This window comes from Dromaius novaehollandiae, chromosome 1 (assembly GCF_036370855.1).
Source record: "Dromaius novaehollandiae isolate bDroNov1 chromosome 1, bDroNov1.hap1, whole genome shotgun sequence".
Classification (NCBI taxonomy): Eukaryota; Metazoa; Chordata; class Aves; order Casuariiformes; family Dromaiidae; genus Dromaius; species Dromaius novaehollandiae.
The window spans coordinates 182667996-182688576 of record NC_088098.1 but is presented as its reverse complement, the minus strand read 5'-3'; the positions used below and the strand labels follow the sequence as shown (position 1 = coordinate 182688576).

Below are 20581 nucleotides of genomic sequence, written 5' to 3'. Positions count from 1 at the left end.
CTCCAGAACAGCAAGGCAGAGGCCAAAGACCCATCGTTGGGATTTGTGGACCAGCCCGCTGTGAGGAGGGAAAATTTTCAGGTAAGGGAAATGTTTTCTTGCTCTTATGCTGTCTTTAAATACAAATATATGATTGCCAGTAAATCATAAACATGAATTTAAAATATACTTCCATAAGAAAAATGTTAAATGTTCTGTAGTGCTTAATGCTATCCTGCAATATCCCTCCAATATTTATGGTCCAGGACAACTGTGAGCTAGAATTATTCCCATGGGCCCACCAGCTGTTTATTGCTTTTGAAGTGTTTTATAGAATGTCAATATTAGAAATATATTCTGTTAATATTGTATCCAGAAAACAAGCAAACAAACAGAAACAGGACGGAAACTGTATAAGGATTAGTTATAGCTTATAGTTATAATATCAAGAAGACCTTGTGATCCAAGAGGTTTAAAAAAGTTGCAGTCTATTCTTATTTTACTGCCAGTCATTTTGCCAATCTGAGCTACATAATTGCTTTGTCTAACTGAAAAGAGCCTTTAAACAGACAAGCCCATATAAATACTCAGATTGGAGACAGCTCTGTTTAATAACAGCAAACGTGTATAGAAGTATTTGTTTACCTCTGCTTATTTATTTCAAAATCAATTGTAATTAAACAGGAATCCAACCTCAGAAGTAGTACTTTAGCTGATTGTTCTCATCAGAAGTGTCATATAGCCCTAGTATTTAGGACATGTCAAAGAAGCCCGTTATTTTCCTTCTGTAATAAACACCTACTTACAGTCTTTTCATTTTTTAAAGGCAATTGCCTGCCTTGAATCATAAATAAGACACCATTTCATATCAGTTCTGGGAGGTTTTCTGATCATATTACAAGAATTACTCACTCTAGTTCTGAAAGAGGGAGTTATTTATAATCTCTTTTGGACATTAGATATAGCTTATTGTGCATCTGTTTATACATGTTTATACACAAAATACAGGCCTTTCATATGTATTTCTACACACTAAAATGTACAAAACTTTTCTTATTTTATTGGTTTAAAACAAATACTGTGTTTTTCACATAGTGTGTTTGTGGTTAGACTAGGGATATATATGCTACAAAGAACTTTATAACTTGTTTCTTTATTGAATGAATTTTAAATGGAAATATTTTCAATAATGAACATGAATTCACAAAATCAAGGGTCAAATGAGTCTTTCTCCTAGGGAAGTCAGTGTGAAGTCCATGCATGCATTCAAAGGCAGATCTTTTCCTTTGTAATGTGAGACAAAGGTCAGAAAAAAATGTGAATTACTGTTCACTGTGTAATGCAGTGAGGATTGGAGCACTTCAAGAGTGAGGGTGGAGAGTATCACTATGCTTCGAAAAGAGGAACATACACATTTGGGGCTTGGCCCTGCAGTGTAATTTTCATTTGGAGCTGCTGGTCACTGAGCCATTCCAGTGAGCTATCTGTGCCAATCACTGATTATTTTTTAGCTTCCATGTTTATAGAAAAGAAGAGAGAAAGAAAAAAAAACTCTATTAGATTGAGGTGTTGATGCAGTAATAAAAACTAGGTGTCACCTGTTTAAAGAGAAAAAAGAAGTAAATGAGTAAGATAGATCTCCTGGGACAATAAAACATAACAAAGGCTTTTGACATTTTAAAATATTCAGTGTTATTTATGTACTTAGTTAATCATAGTGGTTTTTAACCTTCATCCATGAACATATAGTAGTACAAAACTACATTTTTTGTATATTCTGAGTAGAAAGTTCTCAGAAAAGAATACACTTGAACAATCACTTACCAGGTCAAATCTTATAAATTATAATGGACCAAACTTTGTCTATTTTGCTTAAGTGCAAACAGGTTTAGGAAGGAATATGATTTTTTTTTTTTAATGTTCAAAATCTGATTGCACCTATACACAAGCCTGAACATACCTTATTAAATTATATACAGTACTTCAGTACAGACTACGGTGATTTTCATGTTATAAACTTAGGACACGAAATACTTCTTGAAAGTGTTTGTATGCTGAGGTTTCATGTACATGGATTGTTTACTCACTCTTTTAATCTGCTTTTCAGCTTTTTGTGTGTGTGTAATTTAAAGAATTAGGATCCAATTAAAGTGAAAAAGTATTGTACTTGTGAAGCCAGTTAGGTTATACTGAGTCACTTTTAAAAAGAAAAAAGGAAAAAAATCTTGCATTTCTTCTTTGTTATCATTATGCAAATTTCTTATAATTAATGAGTCAAACTATGATATCCCAGCTTTAGCCACTGAAAGGAGCCAGCTATTTAAAATATTAATTAATTAACTTTATACTGCACTATAGTTAGGGTGAAATCAGTATCTTTATTTAATTTTGTTCAAAATATTTATGAGGAAAGGGTAGGAAATAAAAATAAAAGATTTTTTTGCTTTAAGCCTGCTACAGAAGGCAGATGTTAAATATAGCTTCTCTGGTAAAGTAGAATAAAATGTACAAGGTATGTCATATGTTGCACCAAAATACAAACCTTGCTTGGCAATTTATATGTTGCCAACATAAGTTTCTTCCTACACCATCTTAAATTTCTCTCCAGTATAAGTTTCCTATCTAGGTGACTGTTGTTTCCAGAGAGCTTGTTTCCTTTTCTTTCTATGGCTGATAATTTAGCAGTTCTATTTTAGTGTATGTTCTCCCTAAAGTGCATAAAGCACTTCTGACTGTTTACCCTTAAAGCTCCAGAGAGTTAGGAAAACCTCCAGGCTGCTTCTGTTTATTGCACACTTTTGGACTGTCAAGGGTTTATTTTCAACAGGAGGGAGAGAAGTGTAGAGGTAAAGAACAATGGTACATATCACTCTACCGGCACATCTTGCTGTACAGAGCTGTGTATGACATATACACACATGCACACATACACACGCACACACACACCCCTATATGTACCTATACACACACACACACACACACACACACACACACTTGTATTTACCTTTAAGTTGATTCTATTTTCTCATAAATACTAATTTGGCCCTTGGTGGTGATAGTTCACTTTGTGTTTATAGTTTCTGCTGCTACTACAAAAGCTCCTGTTCAATTTTCTTCACTGTCTGCTAGCTGTAGCAGTCAAAATTACAGGCTAATGGTGAGGCGAGCAGTTTATAATGTATGATAATCAATACTTGAAATCTTTTTCCTATAATGTGACATAAAAGAGTGAAGTAAAGAGATTCAGATTTTCAAAACTAGAGTGCCAAAGCTCGTGCAATGCAGGTGGTTTTCACTTCAAGGTCATCTTGTATTTGTTTCCTCACAAAACTGTCTTCTCCTTTTTTGGCTTCATATTTAATTCAGTCACTGCTAGGATGCCCACGGAGCAGAAATGGAAAGTTAGTCAATACTGTGAGTATGAATGCAAGTATAAAAACTGCTTTAGCAAATGCAGGAAATGAGAAGGGGAAGGGAGATATGCAATATATATATAATATATGATATATATCTCTTTTACGTAACGAGTTGCCAGCAAACTTTGTATTTTTATTGGCAGTAATGAATAATGCAAACACTGCATAAGAGATCCTCCCATCCAGTGTATGTGTATGCACATGCGTAAAAGCTGAGAATTTCAAATCTTAAAACATAATTTGGTTACAAAATTAACCTAATTGGTTTTGAAAATCTCAAAGCACAGTTGTTGGAACAGTACTGAGTACCTTGTGAAATCTCTAGTCAACATTCTACCTAGTATTTTCAGTAGCTGAGAACTTTTTTGGTCTTTTCTTTTCATCTGTAGTGTGGCCATTTTGATCTCAGTTCTGGGAATAATTTGTATTTATTATTTTTTTAAACAAATATGGTTCTGACAATTTTTAGAATAAGAGACAGTGGAAAAAAATCCTATTATCTACATTATACAGCTGTATATTTTATATTTATAAGTATATGTTTATGTAGTTTGGAAATTATATATGCATTTAGGAATATTTATTTAATGCATTTTTAGATAATCTGACACAGAAGCAGTACTTGAAAGGTAGGAAGAATTTCCTTTCCTCAGATGTTCTTTTAGTGGTTTAAGGAAATAGGCTGTCATGTACTGAAATCCTCTAAAAGGTGCTCTACTGATGCTCTCCCAGTACACTATGAGCTCTTGACACATTAAATATGGCTAGAAAGGTTACAGGAAGTGCTACTTTTTTTTCCGTGAGAAGTATAGGAGAAAAAAGGAGTCCTGCTTTGGTGGAATAATTAGAAGTGGAGAAAGCAGCAGAGAGAAGTCTTGGTCCACTGATTCTGCGGTTCAGAATATTTTATGGAAGCTAACAAATGCAGCATTTTGCAGAGTTATTATTTTTGCCTTTTGTTAAAAAGGAAGGGCCCAAAATTATATGCATAAATTGATACGAAAGGATTGCAAAGGATTAAACGGTTAGTTGGGAAATGGATTAATTGTTTAGGGACTCCCTTATAAATGCCAGAAAGCTTTTGCTCTGCAATGTCCTGCATTCTCTGTGTAATGTAACAGGAAAACAATTTTAGAAATGTGTTAGAGAAAATTCTAAACAAGACAACTATTATTTCTTATTGCTATATAGGTCTTCTTTTAAAGCTAGATGCTGAGGTTACCACAAATTCACTCTGTAGGATTAGGAGGAAGAGAAAAAGAATGAAATAAATTAATAATGAGCATTGGTAATATCTAAAGTTCTAGCGTTACCATTGAACGGGCTTTGTTGTGGGTTGGGTTTTGAATTTTTTGTTTATTTGTTTATTTTTTGTTTTTTTCTGTATAACAAAACTTAATCAAAGCTTGACTAATATTCACTGTTGCCCATGCCATGCTAAAACTGTGAACCTTCCTCTCCAATGTTCTTGTCCTGTTTCCTTTTTAAAACCACAAAATCTGTTCCTTAAACTCTTCCCAGTTCTGTCCCTGTGTTACAGTCTCAGGGTTTGGGTTATCTTTTTACTCCTTGCTTTTCACTATGATTATTGCATTTTGTGCTGTACAATAAAAACAGCATGCAGCTTATTTTTCGTTGGAGGTCTTCTACAGATTTTACCTTTACTTAACTTATCTTTCTTTTACATTCTGAAAAATCATTCTATGTTCTCCTTTTCCTGTAGCAGAGTACCTGATTCTGTCTTGTTTTCTTTCTTTTTTTTTTCCTAATAGTCTAAGAACTTTTCAAGGCAGGGAATATTTATAGGAAATAACACTTTTTCACAGGAGTGTGTGCATTATCATTAGCAAATATCAGATCTGAGTAAATTATCTCACCCCAGTTTAGCTTGTCATCATGACATAACACAATTTTGGTTAAATTTAACTCACATTTAATTCATATGTCTTTATAGAAATGTGAAGAGTCAAAACTATTTACACTATTTAATTCTGATAGATGAACAGAAGTGTTTCTCCTGTGTCAGATTTCTGCAGTGTAACTGCTCATGAATCTTGTGTTTAAGATTTCTATGAATTTATTTTCTAATTAAGAAAGATTATGATCACCTAAAATTTGTCCTATCTTCAGGTCAACAAATTTGTTTTTTTTTTAAGATCCATCACGCGCGTGCATGTGTGTGTATGGGTGTGTGTGTGTGTGTGCACATGTGTGTGCATCATTCATCCTTACATATAGATACATACTCATACTTTTTTGTCCAATTGAGATTCCAAGCATTTTTTACAGACTAAATTCCTCAAGTAGAATGAAGATTTAAATCCCATCTTTCCATTTTGTGGGTTGAAATGCTTAGTGGTTAAAGATCAGCTTATAGTTGACCCAACCTAGAGTTGATAAAAGGGTTTATTCTATCTATATTGACTAGAAAGTATTGAGAAGATGAAGAAGAGAAGATAAGTTGCATCAGATTTGAGCATTTCTAAAACACAGATTTAAGGGATATTTCTGGAATTTTCCAGCTTCTTGATATTGAGTTGGAATCATGTATACAATTATAAAATGAGGAATGGCGGTCCAAACATATTATATTAGTGTAAAATGACAGAGTCATTAGTTTAAAAACTAAAGTTTTTAAAGCAGAGTTTTCTTTATGTCTTTGAATTGAACTATAGGACAGGAAGTATTGAAATTTATGTTCTAAAAATGTAGTGAATAAAAAAAAACTTATTTGACTATATTCTTTGAAAGAAATAAGAATAAGAAATCCTGTCTGAAAGCATTATCAGTTCAAAGAGTGTGTCACGGTTTGTCATTCTTCCAAATTGTATGTATTGAGCAAATTCATTTTCACTTACTTGCACCAAAACAAAAAAGGGAAAAACTGATCATATGATCCATACTCATGTCTAATAAAACTGCAATATGCACTTCTTGACAAGCTTATATTTAATGCATACTGATGGAAAATTCTAGTTCTCTGTTCTCAGCAGGAAAAGTAGGCTTTTTAAGAAAACCTTTTTATTTTGTGGCTGTCACACAACGTAACAATTACAGACGAAATGGCGGTGACAAAAATGAAAACCCAGCTTGCTGATTTTTATGAAGTGTTTGTATTTCCGGAAAGGCAGTCATTGCTGAGTTATTTGACTTGAAAAATTAATCCTGGTAATGCCTTTTGAGTTCCTTAAGTACTGCTCACTATTTTCTAGGATGAGTTGTACAGAACAAAGTCTAACAGATTTCTACAGCAGATTAGTTTACAGATGAAGCTCAATTCCGCTGAGAATGATTCTCTAATGACCCCTTTTTACTTCCTTTGGGCTGTGTGAATGCTTTCATACCTAGAGAATAGAGTTAAATAAATCTATTGTCTCAACTAGCTGGTTTATGCAATCCTCCTGAAACATCTTAATTATAGCCTCCTTTTTTCTCCATAATTAAGAAACCAGATATCAAGTAAGCCCACCACAGGTTGATCAGAGACTCTCCTTAGTTTAAAGAAATCCACTTACAATCAGAGGTTTTCTTCTTCTGCTTTGTTTTACAGAACAAGAAGAATGTGTTAACTGCACAGACGAATGCAGAGTGCTTGGTCATTCTGACAGGTGTTGGATGCCACAGTTCCCCACAGCCAGCCAGGCTGAGAGTGCAGATTATCGCACAAATCTCTTTGTACCCACAGTTGAAGCTAATGTTGAGACTGAGACTTACGAAACTGTGAATCCCACCGGGAAAAAGACTTTTTGTACATTTGGGAAAGACAAGAGAGAGCACACTATTCTCATTGCCAATGTTAAACCTTACTTAAAAGCCAAACGTGCCCTGAGTCCTCTACTTCAGGAGGTTCCCTCAGCATCGAGCAGCCCAACCAAGACATGCATCGAGCCTTGCACCTCAACAAAAGGACCACTGGATGGTTGTGAAGTGAAATCAGGAGCCTTGGCTGAACCAAGCAGCCAGTACTTGTCAACTGACAGTCAGTATCTATCGCCTAGTAAACAGTCAAAAGACGCTCCTCCCTTCATTGCGTCAGATCAGATGGCCAGGGCCTTTGCCGACGTACATTCCCGAGTGAGCCGAGACTCGAGCGAGATGGACTCTGTTCTGGAGCAGTTAGACCGCTCAGCCCGGGATCTAGGCAGGGAGTCAGTGGATGCTGAGGAAGTCGTGAGAGAGATCGACAAGCTCTTACAGGACTGTCGGGGAAGTGACCCTGTGGCTGTGAGAAAGTGAGGGGGAGAATAAGGACAGGCTGGCAGTTACGCTCCTCTTCTGCTGATTAAAAAATAAAATAAAATAAAAATCCCCTGGTAACAGATTTACAGGAATGAAGGAAGACCAATGCTGCTTTAAGGCTTTTAGTGAACATCTGAAGTGCCCACAAGTATGTTCTTTTCACTGCTCTTTCTTTTTGACAGATAACACTGGTTTCATTTTGACCAAACTTTCATTAGGACAGAGTGAAGTACATTAAGAACTGAAAGAAAGAAGGAAAGACAGTGCCATTTTGACAATCTGATAGGAAGGTGTGAGAAAGGTGGAACTGAAATACATCTGATACTTTAAGACTGTCCTCAATAGCTGATGCTGACTTTACTGTTTACGTATAAACCCCAAGAAAAACAGGGTTGAATAATTCTGATCTGTGGTGGATTTCCAGCACTCACCACAGGCTTCTACTGAAAGTCCTAAAAAAAGAGTTCTTGTAGTAGTCCAAGTGACACCAAACGTTAACATTCATTTGTGGTAAACATTTATGTATAAAGTTATCTGCCACAGAAATGAAAAGAAAAAAGAACAAGAAAATAAAAAACCCATTCCAGATCATTATTCAGCAAAACATATCCTGATCATTAGTAAAGCACCTCATATCATATTAAGGTTAAATGTAAAATGATATAGTCCATTTTGTCCTGCACACACATAAGCTAATTCACTTGATAAAAAGAAAAAAAAAAGATTTTAATATCTATTTAGCATTTTAGTGTCCAACAAACTTTAAATAGTTAGCGATAAGTTTTAAAGAAACCTGAAGTAAAATAAAAGTTTTAAAAAAAAGTTACCTTGAAGGGTAATACACAAAATAAATTAACATTATTAACACTTTTTTATTCATTTGTGGACACTAAAATAGCTCAGGAAAGTTAAAATGTCTTAGACATCCACACAAACTACATGATCATTTAAATGTGCAAATGTAAGAAGATTCAGTGTGTTTACATCAAATGACATATTTTTATTGATTTATTGCAGATTCAGTGCATATGAGCCAAAATGTTGAGTGTATAAGAGCTATATTGTGTATTTTATTAAATTAATATATAGTTGTGTTGCAAAAATATTTGGGCTTATATTGTAAATGGCAAGTGTTGCCTCGGTAGCTGTCGAACTCTATGAGTTTTGTTTTTTCCTGCTTCCTTTTCCCCATGGATTGTGGGAAGCAGCGGCTCAGAGCAAAGTCTCTTGTTTAATGTATGGTCTACGAAGTACTGCAGTACATAATCTGTTCAAAATGTGTTTGAGTGAGCTGATGGAGCTAACTGAACAGCCTACAAATACATCCATCAGTCATGGTTATGTGCAAGTCCTTGTAGAAGCTTTTATTGCAAACACAAGTTTAATAACACCAATTACACTTGAACCAGCACCTGGAACCTCCTTGTTATTTTCCAAACACATGCAGCCAGCCTGTTTAATGTAGGATATCTGGTTGACTTCTTAACTGATACCACCATTTTCAAAGTTTTGCTACTAAGTTCAGAGAGCTGAAAAACCTGTCATTGCCAATGTGGCATGAGCAGTATTTTATCAGATCCTTTAGGAAGTGCAATTGCTTACTGAAGTTCTAGGTATGAGGTGCTTTTTCTGGGACCTTGTTTATAGTTTTATCTTCAGTTGTTCTGAAAACTATTTGCAGAACAACTTGGGAGATAATTTCTACTTTTTTATTATTTATTCTAAGGATGTTTCTATTGCATTTGAAAAACTCAAAATTACTTTCAGATGAAAGTTAAGAAATAGCAACAACGCACATTCAAAATGAAACAAAAGAACAAAAAAGCAGCAGAAATAAAAATGTTTAGCCCAGCATTTGCGCCTTATATATTTCAGTTACTCTGTTGGACATACCACTGTGACACATTGTATAAAAACAGAGTCTGGGTTATGTTAAATTTAAGCTGTATTATACAAACATATATAAGAGGTTATTTAGTTCAGGTTGGCAATCTCAAATCCCAGAAAGCCATACTTTTCATCAATTCAAGAAAGTAAGTTGACCAACAGTTGGTTTTGATGTTGGGATTTCTGTTAAAGGGTGATCTTAACTAGTCAGTCCTACAATGAATTGTCTTTGGTTGTTGGAAACTTCCATCCTGAAAGTTTGCTCTTAGCTCCCGCTGTTAAGCAAGTCTACAATTACGTGTGAACAAAGGATCTTGTACATGTTTATCAAGCTACTCTCCATGTTTTGGACAATTTATGTATCTAAAATGTGGTGTTGTCTGTGTTCTACAATTTTTTTTTTTCTTTTCGGCCAGGAGACCCAGGATTGATTTTGCTTGATAGCTTGGTAGCTTGAAATTCCATAGTGGAGAGGATTTCTTATTGTTTGATCAGTCTCTTATACGTATATTTCTGTGGTGCCCATCACTTCAGTGTCTGTGCACCAAGTCTTTAGCTCTGCCAGTGAGATCCATTATTCAGCAAAATCTAAGCCAGTATTTAAATGCAGTCAAGTGACGGAGATTTGTGTATTTTATAAATGATTTTAACACTGAGTAACCAATTGTACAATTCATTGTATGTGTCTGAAGACATAAAACACAACATTCCGAGAAAGGGCTGTGCCAGTGTAAGAGGAATTTACCTTAAGGCTCTCTTGTCACTAGTGATTTACTAGCTTTAGCTGTTTAACACATTATCTGTATTTAGTAGTGATTATTTATTTACCACTCTAAGGTAATTCAGAATTCATGACTCACAGCTTTATGGATGAGTTTAAGAAATCTTGCTTTTATTTAATTTGGTTGACAACTGCCCTGTGTTGTAGATCTCTGGCATACTGCTTCCAGCAAGGATATCCCAGCTTATAAAATATGTTTCACGATTCAGGATTGATACATAAAGAACCAATAAACCAACAGATGTGACTTTTTCTGGTTCAGTCAAAATTAATATGATCATGGAGGAAGGAAGTACCATGCACAAAAGAAGTAAAATATAGCTTTTTTACTTCTCAGTATCTCTGCTATCACCACTGGAGACAGAGACAGCAATGAACAATGAAGTTTATGAGGTATTTCTTTCATTCCTTATGTACATATTTTATAAAACTGAAAAAAAAAATCCATCACATGACTATAAAGAGAATGGCTGAGGTACAGGAAAGCATGTTAGGTAACTAATAAAATTGTACTGTACACTGTGAGTAGGGAGGAAGGTATTCTATATACCTTTTATTAATGTCAGCAAATAACTGGGAGTTCCTTAAACGGTTGTCCAATCAAATCAGGAGTCAAATCAGACTTTTTTCTTTCTTTCTTTCTTGGCATACTCCTCAGGAAAGAAATTATCCTGAATTGTGATTTGCCATTTGAGCATACAGGTCTCCCAGTCAAAGTTACCCCTAGAAGTCAAGCATTTGCTCACAGTGGAACAAGATGCATCATTCAAACAAACTTTCAAGCTGTTTGTTGCCTAATGGAAGGGAAATTGCTGAAGTCAAGAAGTAGTCTGAAGCCTAGCATAATATACGCCCACTCATTATTGTTTAATTACATTCTTTTAACATCAGGCAGTGATTATTAGTGCATTAATTCAAATGGGAGTTTTGGCTATCAAGATTTGTTGATTTGAAGTGTAATTGAATGAAACCTGATTAAGGTTTTGACTTCTCTGGCCCAATTGTGCTACAGGTTGGCAATTCACATTTATCAGCCCCTGTCTCCCCATATGGCTCAAAGTTGCACCAAGTGACTGGTGAATGACACAAAAAACAAACAAAAGCAGCATACATTGTATGGATTATCTCAACCGCTATTGTTTAATGGCTGTGTTTAATGTGACCTATCTGGAAAATGAGGACTACGAATAAAAAGCAATTACTAATAGTGGTGTTGCCTGCTTTTGCATTCATTAACACAGAAGAAATGTGTTAAACACTGCATACCACAGGGAGCCTGATGGTAATTACTTTGGAAAAGCAACTTGTGGCAATGCGGCTGTTACAGCTAGTTTATCAGTTTGCCAAAAAAATGACAGTTCCTGCTTCATTTATTAGAAATGTGTAACAGTTTTCTCTCAACAGGAAGGTGGTGAAGAGTTTTCATCAAGCTGGGTAGGTTTATCTTTTAAGCAGCTGATGTGCTGAATCCCTACAGGCAGTTATTTGCTCACAGAAATATGGAGCTGAATAAGGGATAGTTTTGTTTAATACACTGGTGTGAGTTCACCAAAAGCATTATAAATGAGGGTGTAAGTTCTCAAAGGCTGTCAGCCCAACATGAAAGATCAAAACAATGCCTGAGCATACAAGTGGAAAAAATATTCTAAAGGATGTAAAGTTTTAAAAAATGCATCTTTCTCAGGGTCCTGAGTATTAGAGGTAAATAATTTCATTCATGTTGCTGTAAACAACATGACAAAATGTTGCGGAAAAATATGGCTTTCTTATGTCTGGTTGTTTGAGGATGTTGCTATAATTTACTATTTCTGTTAGCCCTTTTTTATCTTCTTTCTTTTTTTTTAAAGAAGTGTTCTGTCTGAGCATCATGATACCAGAGTACACGGCCCTTTCTGTTTGCTCCTGTGTGATGTAACAGTGGCATACCAAATAGTGTAAAGTCCCCACATTGGACTTTTTTTTAACTATAAGTAAAAAAAAAAAAAGGCATTGCTTTTGACAACTAAATTGAGTTTTTGATTGTTCAGAATACGGCGGGTATTATGAAGATATGTGCCAGTCCTGCAGGCAGAATTACCATTTACCCATTGCGTGTTTTCTGCAAGTCTCTTTGCCAGAAAGAAAACCAGCCTCCATCTAATTAGCTGACCATCCTAGACACAGAAAACCCCTATTGTTTTCTTCCCTTCTTCCTGCTACATGTATTTGTCTTTCTACAGGCTGAATTCCAAAATTTAGCAAGCCACTGTCTGTGCAGAGTCCTGCCAGAATGTACCTTATGCTGCTGAAGGCCTCATTGGACATGGGATGTTGCTGTCTTGCTGTCTTCAACTGTGTGTAATTCAGAGCTTGGCTGGCTTCACAGTATATGTAGAACTAGTCATAAACCATCCTGGCTTTTCTTTACCCAGAATACAGAGACATTGATTTCTCATTTGGAAAGTGGCCAGTCTATCAAACAGATTCTTAGATCTCCTTTAAGCCAATCACATATAACTGCTTCAGGGTGTTCACTCATGGGATAAAGATCCTATCCTCATCCTTTATTGAGGCTAAGACATGAAAGCAGCTGGAAGCTTATTTATGTTTCCCTAAAAATAAAATTTCTCCAGGAGAAATAAAGGATGGCTCTCTGCTGCATATGTAGCTTGAATTGTGGAAGGTCACCTTAGTATCAGTAGTGCATGTAGAAATGGATCAGGGAATTAATGACCCATCTTAGAATTTTCTGAGATGTATATTTCATAATGCATATGTTATGACTCAGAAAAGAGAGCACAGTATCTCAGTTTATTTAGTACTGATGATCCCCAATAGTGCCTGGCTCACAAATATCTTCAGTTCAAGTTTTGGGAAAGCATTTTTCTGTGGTTGGGATACTGATCCGTTTTTAATTTATCTTTCTATTTTGTTTGTTTGTTTGTTTTTTAATAAATATATGCCAGTCAACTCGGGGACCCTTTATTAGTTTTAAAAATGAAAACAATGTTCTCACATGTGCACGTTTCCTGTAGGTTGTTTAGGCTGAAAGTTTTATTTTTTATTTGGACAAGACTCTAAAATGTCCGTAAACATTCTGTGATTTATCTTGGCAAAGAGCGAGGCTGTAGACAGGCCTTGAAACATAGATTGTTGGACAATATATTTAGATTTTAACCTACTGAAATAGAATAATTAAAATTCCATCTCTGAAAACATTTTACTTTTAGTGCCTTGAAAGTTAAATCTATAGAAATCTTCTTAGAGTGCACCTACTGACCTGCTATCAGAGAACTAGGGGATCAGTCAGTTATCCTCAGTCCTTGACATTCAACTTTTTTGAAGTTAAAAAACAACATTTAAGTTGTATCTGGAAATCAGTTGATTGCTAGTGCCGTTCAGAAAACATATTTGTAATACGTTTGCAAGAAGAAATATTCCTCAAAAAATTTGCAATTACATTTTGTAATAGCTGCAATTTTTCCAGCATTTTAGGGGCAATCACATGCAGAACTCCTTTCAGTGGTTTAATTTGAAAGTGATAAAAATGGATTACTAGGCTGGGATCAACATTAAAATGGAAACACCATATCTGTCTGACCATCAGAAAATAGCATTTATCTATTTCTGTTATTACTGTCTAAAGCAAAATTTTCCATGCATCTATTTATTTAACCCTTTTACAGCACAGTTCACAGAAGATATCCTCTGTGCTGCTACATGCTATAATGATTTTTGCAAGTACCCCTTTCAGGACAATCACCACTCCTTCCTTTTCTTACAAGTTTACCCCCAACTATGTAAAGTAAACTCCATTTAAAATACTTTACATTGCAAATTTACTTACACTGTAGAGATACTAGAGGAGAGTCTTCATGACTTCAAAGTTTTTTCACACTTTACACCATATAATTAATACATATTAATAATAACATTTTTAGGTAAGATCTCCATTTCTTTCTTAAAATTCTACTTATTTTAAAATTTTGCCATATTTAAGTTGATATAATATAAGAAAACCCAAAATTTTTATTTTCCATTTAAAACCCTTTTTACCTTCAATGAACCAAGTCTTCATTTACTACTGTAAGTTCAATACACAATCCAGTTAACAGGAATATCACATTCAATAGATATCAGCTCTAAATCAAGGTGTTTCCCTAATAAATAAACATCCTTCTGAAAAATTTTTTTTCCTTAATGAATTTTTTTACTGAAAATGTGAGAGAGTCACAATAGTTAATATGTATATTCTGTGTAACTGGTATATTTTGCATCTTCTAAATATAGCATAGATCATAAATATTTCATTATCAGTATATGTTTAAAGGCTATCCTAGATAAGATGACAAGTTGTATTGATTTTGAATACCCTTTGAGTTCCTACGCTTAAAGAAATATTAGCTATAGGACTGATTTTCTATTGCCTTGTGTCTCATCCTAAATGAAAAAAAAAAAAGAATATAAGCCACTGTCCTATATATTTTAATATGGAATGGTAAAACATGAAGTGAATACAGTAAATGCAATAGAAAAAAGATGCATGTGAAATTATTTTAATAGTGTTATGGTACCATTATTTTAGAAGAGATTCAGAAGAGAGATTAGCAGCTGTTAGTAAGCCTGTATCTTTGACTGCAATATAAACTTCTTAAAACCATTGAAGTTCAAGGTCTCTGGTAATAGAAAACTCCAGAAAAAAGGGACAATCCAGTCCCTGGTCCTCTATTGTGCTTTTTTATTTTGGAAAAAAATGGAGAGATTGGTAATACACTTCCGTAATAACTTCTGTAGCTCCATGAACCAGTGTGAGTGAACCAAGTTCCCGGGTATGCTACCCAGAGTTCCAATGCCACCTTAGCAGAAGCTGTTTAGTTGACTTGTTTGGGAATGAAATATGGGTAGAAAGTGGATTTGTTCAGTTGACTTTATATTTTTGTGCATCTCAAACATAAGACCCAGCAATCCTTTAAAAGGAAAAAGAATGCTTTATTTTTTTGAAAGTCTTTTAAAAATAATCTCTAAGTAAAGAACTCAAAGGAAAAAAAAAAGAAGAAATGTATAGGAAAAAGGGTAAATAGAGCTTTGCTCATGAGCACCTTTTCATGCATACCTCAGCTGAGTAACACTTAATGACTGTGAATATACAATCCTTCTCTTCTAAATACAAGAGCTCTAGCAGACTAAAATAGAATAGAGGAAAGGAAGATCAAGAAAGACAGCTAAAAACAAAAGCATGCTAATAAGTACATTCAGTGCTTTAATTTCCAAAGAAATTCCCTTTTTTAAAAGGTTGATTCTCCAACACTTATAAATAATCTTCACAGAACTGCTAAAACTTAAAAGCACTGCAACTGCAAAAGTCTTTGTGGTTGGAGGCAAAAATCAACATAGTGGAGGACAGAGAATATGGTGTTTTCAGCAGACTCACAGTCCTTAATACTTCTTTAGTTCCGGTGAAATACCAGGCTCCCAACTTGGTATTGCAACAGTGGGAGAGCTACAAAAAAACTGGAGGTCATCTGAATCGTATGCTCTTGTTTAAAAAGCTTTCCTGGAGATTTGCCAAGCTTAATGTGGGATCAAGAACGTAAAACTGAGACAGCTCTGCTGATAACTAGTAATTCCTCTATTCTAAGGTGCTGTCCACCTCACCTCCTGCCTGGATGCAATCCAAGCTTCCATAGGCAATGACAACATTCAACAGTGAGGAGCCACAAGGTGCTGCTGCCAAATCTTGAATCCCATAGCTTCTTGTAAGAGGATGCCAGCTCTCCTTATTTGCTTTATTTCCTTCAACCCAAGTATTTGTAAAGCAAATGCAAGAAAATGCTAGTCCACATTTCCAAGCCATGAAGGGTGGCCTGGAGAAAGACCAATCTTTGTTCAATCCATGTGTTGGTTAGCACAGAATGCATTTTTGCAGATAGATAAAATTCAGTTAGAACTGTATTCAAAGAACCACCTGTTTGCTCAGTGTGGGGATATTTTTAATTATTATTTTTGTTTCATTTTATAAATAATCCAGACAGCCTTCTCATCAGTGGAGCTAAAAGCATGCACATTTTAACTGCAGCATAAATATTAATCACAATCACCAGTCCAGACTGAGGATTTTATTTGGCATAACACGCACAAATATGCAACAATTATGTAAAAACGGAAGTTATTATGAGTGGTAATTAATATACTGTGTTACCAGCCGACTCAAAGCACTTTGCTCAGCATCCTCAGCTTTAAAGACTGCATCAAAGTGGCAGTAAAGCGTATACCAGATTTACTAAAGCACATCATTAGCCCTAGGATTTCTCCTCTAGTGGTGACTAGCGTTACCATCCACAACATGTGTTGCCGACTTGTTGGATTTTATTTGTGCTGGAATCCTGCTATATTAAAAAGCACACAAACACAATATAATTGTTGATTTACCACTGCTGTTCGATCTAATTTAGTTCTTAATGGTCCATTTGCATAGCAGAATTTGCACTTTATTTCACAGAAAATGTTATGACTCCACCTGCCCTACTTCACATAATGTATCAGAAAGGGGAATCAATGGTACAAGCAAAAGAGTAACAAATCACTTACCTTTACTAAAACGTCTTAAATATTGAAGCAGAAGAGCGTAAAAGGTGAACCATTTTTATACCTAAACACACCTCGTTTTCATGTCCCTCATTTCCAGTTTTATTGGGCTTCCACAGTTCAGAAGAGGTAATTTTCAAATGTGCTGCTATCACATGCCACCATCCTTGTAAAATTTTATTCATTGTGAAGACTGTGACAGAGAATGTGCAAAGATATATGCAGAGATATAGTGTCTTATCAAACTGTAACATCACTAAACATAACTATCTTCCTATTGACTTGGACCTCTTCCAAGCGCTAGAGATCACAGACAAATCACAAGCTATTACTCCCTATCCACAGTAAGGTGATCAAAACAATAACAAATAAAGGATATTTTTGATCGATGATTTATATGTATTTCATCATATTTTTACACTTGCTTCAAGGCTCAAATCCTAGGGGTAACAGCTGTCATTTTAAAGGTGACTCATTACACTCATTTACAGAGTCCCTTAACAGATGGAAAGGTCTTTGTTTCCCAGGGAACACTGACAGGTTATGATTTGCAGAGCTTTTAATCATTTTAACAAAACTTATACACATCTGTCAATTACTGTATTCAGTGATGTTACTAATACAGCAACCTGAGAATGACAAAGAACACTTTTCTTTTCATGAAACCATAACTTTTCCATCAAGCCAGGAAGAGTAGAACAAAAATATTTTTGAAGAGCTGCTTTCTTCCACAGAAATGAATATGAGTACCAGTATTTATAATAACAGTGAAATTTTATTTTCATGGTACCTGTCCACAGAGCTTTCTTCCTTTCCTCACAAGCTACAGTGAAGCTATAAATCATTAAAACATACAACAGATAAAACATGACAAGCTGGAATCACATGAATAATTAAAACTAAAGTCACTGTGCAGAACTGATAATTTTGGTCAGGTACAGAATAAAGGCCTTCACTTTGGCATTTTCTCCGGTACTGATGGTAAGCACTTCAGGGTCCCAAGGCTTCAGAACTGAGACAGCAGATGTATGCGCTGGTTCTGCCTCATGACTAAAATCCAGCTCATTCATACATTATAGACCTAGGGCCACCCCCCCCCCCCAGCTAAATATTTATTTGTAATGATATTACAAGTCATCTACATTGCAGTTACGCAGAGTTTACAGAGCAATGCCACTAGGTTTCTTTTTGAGATCTATAGTGTTTAATATCAACAAAAACCTAAATGTTTAGATTAAAATGTTTAATAAATCAAAAATATTTTCACAACATCTCATAGTCTTATTCCTCTTACAGTTATACTCATTCATTCCGGTACCTCCTACAAAATCTAATAGTAAAATAGCCACATAGATTAGATTATATGTGCAATGTAACCACAAATTAGCTGCACCTCTTAGAAACCTTCCAGCTTTCAGTGAAGCTACACTTTTAGGATCTTCTCTCAATACCAGGTGTTTGTGTCATAGGAAGTAATCAGTATTAGTTAATGTTATTACAATGGGATGTGAAGACCTTGAGAGAAGGAGTCACAGCTACTTTTAAAGCATTGGACAGCTAGGTAGTGAAATAATTCCTTTTTCAAAGGATTTGCAAAAACAAAACAAAAAAAGACACTCCAATGTTTTGGAGAGAGAAAATCTTATTATCCTCAGATCAGTCACAGCCAGAGCAATAAGACTCAGAGAATTTATAGGTCACAGTCTACACATGTGATACGTGATGGAGCTGGGAATTTGGCTTAGAGTTCTCTAGAAGCCCAATCCAGACCTTGAACAACTACAGCCATCTCTTTATCTTCTTTTTGAAGCCTAGGCAGATTATGGATCAGAAACTGGGTTCTGTACAGTAGCTAGAATTTAGCTGTCTTCCACAACAGTTTAACACTTTCTCCAGCCTTTAATGTCTTCTCTGTATATTTTACGCACTTTCCTTGTTGTTCTTGTAGAGACAAATTAGTCAGGAAGGGTGTTTCCCAACATTTTCTTCAGAACCTTAGAGATCTAAGGTCCTTGACATCTCTGCCTATAGTCTCTCGGAAAGAGTATGGACTACATTCAAATGCTATTCTGTAAAGTAAAATAAGTGGCAGCTGGCACCATACAGTTTTGTTATAATGAAAACATGAGGTGGTTGCCATTACACAGTCCTGCACTAATGAGAACAGTAGGAGTCTAGCATTACAATGGTCTAATGAAAACAGGAAATGGCTGGCATTAGATTGGTATAATGAAAACAGGAGGTGGCTGGCATTACACTTATACAATAAATAAATTAAGATTCCTGGCCCTAGCAATCTCATCTACATTATATATGATCTTAGTGTGCAAGACGTGGGCTTATGCAAAGGGAGGACAAGTGACTGTAAAGAGTGTTCTTTGTCACAACAGTCGAGAAGTAGGGGAGTGTCATTTTCTTGCAATTTGTGAATTGTTTTTGGTGGGCATGTATCAGTGAAATGGGAATAAGACTTTAAAATTTGACATATAATATAAACAGATTCTTCCTTTTATTCAAAAGATACCTAAAGGCAGTATAATTTGCAGTACCTGTCCTGCTAGAAGGTGAACATTAAAAGTAGCTTACTGAAAGTGAAATTCAATACTACAGAAGTTTTAATTAGCCTTCTACTCCCCCCATTACCCCCAATTTATGCTAAGTTTCCAGTCACTAAAAATACTTTGGGGTGTTGCATGTTACGTAGAGAACAAAAGGAAAAATACATGCCGTGAAAAAAGGGGAAAAAAAAGATAAAAGAAGTTAAGCACAAAATCAATCATCCAACTAATGGACTTTCTTCTAAGAACAGAAAGGTCAGGTGTTTTTGTTCCTTGTTTTTCAAGCTAACCTCTCTAGCTGAGCTTTTTTAATTATTATTGCAGAAGAGTGTCTTCTGTGTATCTCTTAGCCAATAAATATACAACCATCTTCTCTTTTATTGTGACTTTTACAGCCATCAGAAACTGATTGATTCTCACTCTTCTTAATCTGGCTGCATTCACCATAAAGTTCGTATAGTTCAAGGCCAGTACATTAAGACACTGCATCAATCCAGTTGTATGGTACCTTTCAGTCCCTCAGCTCCCCATTTTTCATCTTCAAGCTCAACCACATATTTTCTGGACATTTTCCATTGAAACTAAGAGACAAAACGAAGCAAGACAATGCTTGGAGTATAATTTTCAGAGCAGCAATTAGTGTGCTCGAATGTTCCAGCATAAAATGTTGCTCTTTCCACAGCCTAGTATTCTGCCGATAGCTTTAGCTTCTGTGTTCAGTGCAGTGAAAATATTCCAGTCAGGTACCTCTGAGTGAAACAGCAGTATGATGCAAATAAGGAACAGATAATCAAATCAAACTTTCTAATCGAGTTTTGCTATGCTGACTCTCTTATTTCTCTCTAGCCTGCAGTTTGTATGTTGTTTTACAACACTGCAGAATTACCTTAAAGAGTAAATACTTGTGACTTTATAGAATCCTGTCATGTCCCACATATACTGGAGAAAGAACAAAGAAAAATAATCTTCCTGTGCTACTTCTATTATTACTTTAATTTCTTTGTGTCTTTGGCATGGTACAGATTGAATCCTTTGGAAGGAGGGGAGGTGAATAGGAGATGAGGAAGAAGTCGGAAGGATAAAACAGGGTGAGCTCAGCGAATAAATCTTTACCTTTTTTTTTTTATTTCTTCATCAAACAACTGAAAAAAAAAAAG

General features: G+C 35.3%; 1 protein-coding gene across 3 annotated transcripts in view; it reads left to right on the top strand.

Annotated features, from left to right (window-relative positions):
- Positions 1-11509, top strand: part of PCDH17 (protocadherin 17) — a 91438-nt gene extending 79929 nt beyond the window's left edge. For all 3 annotated transcript variants that reach the window (XM_026101150.2, XM_064504796.1, XM_026101151.2), the window contains 2 exons: positions 7-81; positions 6946-11509. In XM_026101150.2, the coding sequence (XP_025956935.1) occupies positions 7-81; positions 6946-7631 (761 nt within the window). In that variant the 3' untranslated portion in view covers positions 7632-11509. The remainder of the gene's footprint in view (positions 1-6; positions 82-6945) is intronic.
- The last annotated feature ends 9072 nt before the right edge of the window (positions 11510-20581 follow it).